The following is an 8,147-nucleotide window of genomic DNA, read 5'->3' on the forward strand; positions in this document are numbered from 1 at the left end:
TGTTGTTTTTGATGATGTGCAGACCACTGGTCTTAGTTAAGAAGACAGAGTAGTTATTAACATGATTTTATTCTTAAAGCTTACACTTTCAAGGTTATTTAAGTACTTTTCATCCCTTACATTAAAAATATGAAGCCTCATAGGATTTTTATTTTGGTATTTTTTTCCCTGTTACCTGGTGAGCAAAAAAAACCATCATGGTGGAGGCTTTCAAATGTGACTCTGTAGGCAGGCTGTTGCCCATAGTCGTGGAAGCATGTTCAGTCTAGCCTCTGAGGTAGACATAGGTGTCAACCTGCACAAAAATCTCAGCTGTACCGTAGCTGTACCTGAAGTGACACCTTTGTTTACATGCGTATAACCTACAAATACACTTATTTCAAGGGTTTTTTTCAGAGATTAAGTCCTAATTTTGTCACTGTATGTTGTCTTCATTTGCTAGGATGATGATTTCGGAAAAAGAGCTAATCGATACTTCCACTGAAAAATTTTCTTTGGATCGGCTGTATAAGGAACCAAGTGTTTCCAGTGCACAGATGATAGATTGTTGTAAGCGACTGCTAGAAGAATCGTTGCCATACCTACAAGGCATGCACCTTTGCATTTCGCATTTCTACTCTGTGCTGCAGGATGGAGACCTCTGTATACCTTGGAACTGGAAAAACTGAGGACATATCTGATAATCAGATGAATTGTTTATTTTCTGTAAGAGGCTATAAATATGAATGTTTTTAAGAATAAATTATTTAAACCTGTATTTTGATATCGGTATTCAACCCACAAATTTTCTTCTAACTGCTGCTCAGAAAGGATTGGAGTCCTAGACAATTTGCACAATGCACAGTATTGCCAGTTCTGGGAAGGACATCTGTACATTCTCCATACTACTGTAGGAGTCCCAGTGTATGGTAGCAGTTGTGAAACCGCATTTTTGTAGTAATTATGAAAATATATTAAATTGCAAGTCTGCAAAAATGTGCATGTGTATTTTTAATATACATGAATATTGCCAGATAGATGATCTTAAAGAGTGTACTACTCAAACCAGACGTTGCATGTTATCTTAAGGGATTCACTGAATGCAGAAGTTGAGTACCTAAGTTATCTGTTGGCAATATTGGCATTTCACGTTGCTACCTACTGGTGAATTTAAAAAAAAAAAAGACAAGGGAAAAAACACCAGAGTAATTTCTACTTTGCCGAAGAAAGCAGTACATTAACTTGGTCTCTACAGTAGAGTGTCATATGCTGGTCCAATATTGTTGCCTTAGAATTTCAAAATATGCCAGTTGTACTGTCTGCAGTTACTTTGAAGGAGATGTCATTCTCTTTGTTTTCTGGCATTTGCTCCATAAATACAGACAATCCTCTGTACGTACACTATAACAGATTGCAAATCCCATTCACAACACTTAAAACTTGAGTAGTTTAACGTGACATCTGAGGAGAAAGGAAGCATTGATTTGTGTGGGATTGTCTGCAAGAGTAAGTACTTCGCAGTGAGAGCAAGGAGTTTGCAGTAAGGCAAACACATGGATCTTTACTGGTACCTTATTCCTTGAAAAAAATGAAAGTGTGAATGTATGTCCACACTTTTTCATTGTAATACACGCCAAGATGCATTTTGTATTTGGGCTACTACTTTGCAAAATATCTTTTGAGAAGAACCAACTGCTTAATGTTTCTGGACTTGAATTTACCTATAACAACTGGCAAAAAAAAAAAAGGAATTGTCAAATGCTTACTTGCCTTGTATTTATATTTGTATTGAGCAGGGAAATTGTTGTGGTTCTCTGTTTTCTCCTGTTAAGAGGCTCAGTGTCAAGTTGTTTATTATGTTGCCAAACTTAAAACAAAACCCCCGCACTGTGATCTCAAACATGTCCGTTTTAAAACATCGAGACAGAAGCTGTGACTTTTTTTCATGCCTTTAATTCAGCCGAATTACTAGCAATTCCTGTATAGGTTCTGAAGATCAGTTGATAGTTTCTTCTAAGTAGTTAACTTCCATTGCACATTACTTCCCCTCGCTCCATCTAGCATTGACGATACTGTCCGTGTCCCAGTTGGGCTAAGCAAGTGAGCCGGTCCCATCAGTTGTGGCCCGGCAATATTCCCTGTAACAGCTCTTTGAAAGTAGGGCATCTTCAGGAGTAAAAGCTGAGTGTAGTAATTTTTTTTTTTTTTTTTTTTTTGCTTGCTTGAATTGAATGACCCCTTACAGGTCTTCAGGCAGGAAGCAGCTGTCCAGTTTGACTGTAGAGGAGATTTTAAAAAAAAAAAAAAAAGTCTGAGGGGAAGGTGAGTAGACTCAAGCAAGAGCCTGATGTGATTGTGAGGACTGACGCTAATGTCACAGAAAGAAGCGACTAGACCTGGGGACCTTATCTTTGTGGCGTAGAGAAGACGGCTAGAACTGGCTGGAGGAGGAGACGTAAGCTGGAAAGAGCCTTTATGAAATGGAGCATGGGCTGTTTCCGCAAGTAAAGTGGGGCAGTGGAGACCCTGACCTGGAATGGGGATCGGAGTAGGCAAGGGCAGGCAAGAGGGAACGGGACTGAGTTTAAATGTGGAAGCAGTGAAAATAGTTGCTGTTAAAACATTTCCAGTCTGGGATAGATCTGGAGATTCTCACCGTTCCTTCTAAGGGGAAGTAGCCAAAATCCTCTGGCAAAGTGTGTCAGCCCTCAAAGGGTGGCGTGGCAGCCTGCTTTTCTGACGGTTACCTCCAGGCTGGGGTGTTGGGTCTGCACAATAAGCCAAAGAGTTCCAGTCTTGCTGCTATCCCACCAGAAAGGTGGTCGGCTCAGGTGCTGTGGGGGTGGTCCTCCCCTTTTCTGTTAGGTTTTGGGTTTTGTTTTCCCGAGTTCTGAAGGAGATGCATGTCAAAATCTCTAAAACTGCTCCAAAGTTGAGCAATATAAAAATTAAGGTTGCGTATAGGTCAATAATTCAGCATGGTAAGGTCTGGGTCTTGACGGAGTTATTTTGTGGTGCACCTCCTGTAAATCGGTTTTACTGCAGAATGGTCGAGCTGACTTTAGAAACATATGGGCCTCCCAACATTTTTTAACATCTTTAGAAAAGCAGTGGAAAGAACAAAAGGATAAACTTAATGTGCATGTTATAGGTATATATTTTGACAAGTTTGACTTATTTTGAAGACTGTCCCAAAAGTAACAGATATGTCCACTTAGGTAGATGTGTATGGGTTAAATCTGTCAGATTACATTTTGCTTTCCAACATTTTAATGAGGTGGGGGAAAAAACAGTTTTAGAACTCTGAAAGCCTTTTGTTGCAATGGCAGGGTGGAAATGGACAATGATTTGAAACTTTTGTCTGTTTTTAAACTGCGCAGGACACCTCGAATTCTGTTCAACAGACTGTGCTATCAGCTCATTGTGGAAATAGATTTGAATGAATATTAACATCTACTGTAGTTTTATTCAGTACAAAATTCCTGCTTGCTCTGTGGCCAACAACCAAAAACATGCTTGGTATGAAGTTTCAGAAAGTGTTCTTTTTGAAAACAAATCCTAATATTTAATTAGGTGGAGTTGATGTCTTGCTGTTTTAATCATTATTGTTTGGCTTAGATTTGAGTTTTTCTCCTGTTTAGAAATTTGCAACAAACATTTGAAAGATAAGTAAGAATCTCTACCAGCGATCAAAGATTTGAAACGCGTGCTGGTCATCCGTCATGAGTCAATAAACCGCGATGCCCAGATCGTGTCATTCAGCCTCTGAGAATGGTTTGGTATTTTAGCACAGCTGCCAGAAGGAAATTCAATGCTAGATTCAATGCTAGAATAAGAGAGATGGGGACTTAAGACAAAATTTATCACCTTAACGAGTTATTTTGATGCTGTTTAATACTGTGACCTTGAGATGCACGCATTGGCAAACAGCAGTTTCCATTTTGTCAGGTGTTGGCATAACGTTTTACAGTATCGGTTCTGTATGAACTCCAGTGTTACAGGCTCCTGCCTGCGTTTTAACAGCTTGATACGTGATTTTTATTCTTAGAGCTGTGTATGAAAAGTGTATGAAATAGTGGAAATAATGCCCATTTTGTCATTGTTCTTTTGGCTCTTAACTGCTGTGATACAGCCTCGGGGACTAACAGGCTTGTATTCATGCTTTGTAAGGCATTCAAAATGTTGATGATGAATCTTGAGAAAGACTTAAAAAGGGAAAATATTCCAGAAGATTAGAGCTGAGGTATCAAAGCGTATCCAAAATTCATGAGAACTTTTCATGGAGAACATAAATCTCATTTAGTTTGTCTACGTTACAGCTAAAAAAAACTTTCTGAGGAAACTGAGATTTTAAAGCTTATTAATTTAAAGTTGTCTTTCTGAGAATATATATAGTATTTGTCTGAACAGGGTTATCTCTGTGATCCCTTGGACATATGCATGTACTGTATGTGTGTAGTACATGTATCCAAAGATGAGACTTTCCTAACGTTTCTATATAAGCTTAACAGTATACAGATTTGTAACAGAGCAGGGCAGATTTAAAAAATAAATTAAAAAAAAAAAAAAAAGGCAGCCTAGCTAGGAAAGAGAAAGCATAGCTGTAAATACAGTAAAAATGTTAATTTAGAAAGTTCAGAGATGGAGATCATGCTTTTCTGTTGCATATAAATACTAGAATAATTTGACTTAAAAATATGAGACTAGAAGCTGGGATCTTGATTCTGTGCATGGAAAAAATGTTTAGATATCTCCCTGGAAGGCCCTGTTAAAACAACAGTATATACTGAAGTAACAGAAAAATAATCTTGTTTCGCAGTTTGTCCTTTTCAGCTACATATTCCTTACACGATTGTTTAAATGCTGAATAATTTAGTACTTCATTTTTGCTAAATCCTCCGATGGGGTGCTACGTGTCTAAATAGCCAGACTGATTGATTATGATCTCAGTGGTGTCTTTAAAACAAAAAAGCTTTTGAAGATATTTTATTTAGTAGAGCTGAAATTTAATATTTTCTTGCCAGCTTTTATATTCTGAAAGTGTCTTTTTTGTGACCTCCTATTTCCATAGCTTTTGGCTATTGTGTGGCTCCATATTTTAGCAAGCTTAAATATTTTTTAATCCTTTTGCTTTTCTTAAGATGTTTACCAAAAGAACACAGGTTTAAATTGGCCCCATCTATGCTGTGGACTGTGCTAACTACAGACCCCCCAAACGTGCCTTAATTGAGCCGCTTAACCTCCTTGTAAACTTCTCTTGGATTTTAACGGGGAATAAGATTTCGGAAAAGTGAGCGTGGCCAAAGTTTGTGCCAAATGTAATGGCTGCAACGACAACGTGAAATGGTGTTTAACATCGAGGTTAGATAAAAAGAGCAGGGTTATAATTTTCTTCTTGATTTAGTTCCAACATCCCTACCTTAGCTGCTCAGGAGAACAAAAGGCAATTTAATGTGGCTTAAGATACCAGTCAGCTCTAATTTCTTTTTGATTGTTTCTCTTTAATCATCTGCTTCGTCATTTGATTTTTATATGTTGCAGGGACATAGTTGAGCAGTCAGCTAATGCCTGTGGTAGCTGTGTGCACCCTCTCTCTGTAATGGGATATTCTGGGACCATTTACTAAAGGCAGCGCTCGGATGAGAACCTGATGTCTTCCCTCAAGACTGCTCTGTGATCTGGCGGCCACAGTTCAAGATCAAGGCGTTTCCTTGATAGTGCTTTGTCCAACCCACACGTTACTTTACCCATCAGTTTGTCATGCTCCTGGGAACCTCTCGTTCCGGGTTGTTTTTTTTAATGGGATGTTTCAAGTTCATTGAGTCAGTGGGTCATAGTTGTAGACTGAGTTTTTTGAATCCTGTTTGTGTTACAATCCAAGGGCACGGGTAACTCCCGTTTTCAGCTTGCATTGATTTCAGACAGTCCATCGAGATAGAGCTGTAACTTCTACACAATCACGCAATGCTCAAAAAAAAATAAAGAGTAAATGCAAATCCCTCAATTTCACACTTAATTAAAATTACTAGAAGGTACTTAACAAGGAGCACTATATCTAATTTGATTTCTCTCACTGATCTGCGGCCAGGGCAGCGTTGTACAGAGTCTGCATGATTTGGGGCTCACCCTGCTAGCAGGGATCTGCGAAGGTGATGTTGGCTCAGAGAAGCGGAGCTACTAAGGGTGAGTCAATGCTGTCTTCATCAGGACTGCCGACACAGCCCCGGGGGAGGACATCCGATTGCAGCAACCTCTCTGGTGGAGTGGCCTGAGGAGCCCTGCTCATTTTAAAAAAAGAAAAAAACAAAAAAACCCAAAACCAAACCAACCAACCAAACAAAAAAACCTCCACAAAACCAAAAGTGAGGAATGGCCTTTCTGAAACTGCTACCTGGTTTTGTAGCAGTGTTGAGAGAGTAACAGCTCATGGTGGTGTGAGCCAATTCTCTGGTGCAGTTTTGCACATTTCAAATAAGGGAAGATACCTGGAGGGTGATGCTGCTGTCTTCAAAATGGACAGTCCCTCTAGCCAGGTGATATTTAAACAGGGGGCCATTGGTGTATTGCATGATCAGATGCACATTCCTCTCTGTTTAATCTTTGAGCTTGTGAGACCTTTCTCCAAAGGTCACAAAGCGTAAATCTAAATGTGACTAACAAGTTCACAAAGGTTTTAGCAACAGGGAATTTTGTCTTGGTATTTTTACGATGCCTGGAATAGCTGGGTCTCTTGCACTCTGTATTACCACCAAAAAAATCAAATTAATGAATCAGAATTCAAAAGCCTGAATGGTTGCAAATGTTTTTTCACTGCTCAGATCTTTGCTGTCCTGGTATGACAGACTTTGGAGGGAAAACAAGCTGTGCTGTAAATTGAGGGATGTACATGCATTCTGGTTTTAGCCAGAAATCTGTGCTGAAGCCCAAGATCCCCATCTTGATTTTAAGATGGTGAAAAGTGGGTGGGACAAAAGGCCCTGCAGGTCTGAACTCCTCCTGGCCAAGATCAGGACTTAAAAAAAAAAAAAAAATTATGTATATTTATCTATCTTTCTTGCTACTGTATGGTTCTTTCCATCTTTGCTGGGTATGGAAACCATAACTGTAATCTTCTGGCAAGAACCACGTTTCATCTACAATTTATGCTCTGGTCTAAAAATGAGGAAAAGGAACAACAAGGATTGCTGCAACTTGGTACTTAGAGTATTTGTCCACCTCCTTCCTAATGCAGTTTGTCATGGCCAACACTGAATGGCAGATCTTAAGAGCAGGTTCCAGCTGAGATTTCTAGGTATAATTTAGAGGCATATCACTACCTGGGTGGCAGCCCTTTGGAAGCCATGGAGACCTTACTGCCTTTGCAGGTATCTTCAGATGTCTTCAACAAGTCCTAACAGACCTTCTCAGCTCACAGGTCTCTCTTAGAAGCTTTGAAACTTAATTACGTCTTAATTTGAAAAAATCACTTGTGAAGAGATACTCTCTCATCCAAGTAAAGCTGTATAAGGCTGTATAGTGAGTGTAGTGTGTCTGCATAGCTGGTTGGCACTAGAAGTTTCTTTTGGAGAAAAGCACTGCTGTTCCGACTAGGTATGTGTGTCCTCAATTTCTCCTTCATCGGGTTATTCTTAGTAGGTAAAAATTATAACCATTTTATTCTAAATGTCTGTGTTCAAAAGTGGTTAAAAAGAGACCGTGAAGGGATTGGGTGTTGAGCACGTCTCTGTCTTCCTCTTTCCTCTCCTCCATTTGTCGTCTCAAGCACTAGTGCCGTTGGGCAAAGGCTTCTCCACCTTGAGTGAACGTGGACCATCGGCTGTGATGGTGACAAAGAGTTTGTCAAGAATTTACAGATGAGGGTTTCCAAAACCACTTTCTGCTTCTGATGAAATAAAAGCTTCACTGGTACAGGCTGTCACTCTGTGTCTTTGTCGTGGTTTAACCTCAGCCGGCAACTAAGCGCCACGCAGCCGCTCGCTCACTCCCCCCAAGTGGGATGGGGGAGAGAATCGGAAGGGTAAAAGTGAGAAAACTCGTGGGTTGAGATAAAGACAGTTTAACAGGTAAAGCAAAAGCCGCGCATGCAAGCAAAGCAAAACAAGGAATTCATTCACTCCTTCCCATGGGCAGGCCGGTGTTCAGCCATCTCCAGGAAAGCAGGGCTCCAT

At 39.9% G+C, this 8,147-nt stretch overlaps 1 protein-coding gene across 2 annotated transcripts in view; it reads left to right on the top strand.

Moving 5' to 3' along the window:
* TCAIM (T cell activation inhibitor, mitochondrial) overlaps positions 1 to 7,897 on the top strand; it is a 28,558-nt gene extending 20,661 nt beyond the window's left edge. For both annotated transcript variants that reach the window (XM_076331114.1, XM_076331115.1), the window contains exon 11: positions 443 to 7,897. In XM_076331114.1, the coding sequence (XP_076187229.1) occupies positions 443 to 668 (226 nt within the window). In that variant the 3' untranslated portion in view covers positions 669 to 7,897. The remainder of the gene's footprint in view (positions 1 to 442) is intronic.
* Positions 7,898 to 8,147: the final 250 nt, after the last annotated feature.

Source organism: Aptenodytes patagonicus, chromosome 2 (assembly GCF_965638725.1).
Source record: "Aptenodytes patagonicus chromosome 2, bAptPat1.pri.cur, whole genome shotgun sequence".
NCBI classification, from domain to species: Eukaryota; Metazoa; Chordata; class Aves; order Sphenisciformes; family Spheniscidae; genus Aptenodytes; species Aptenodytes patagonicus.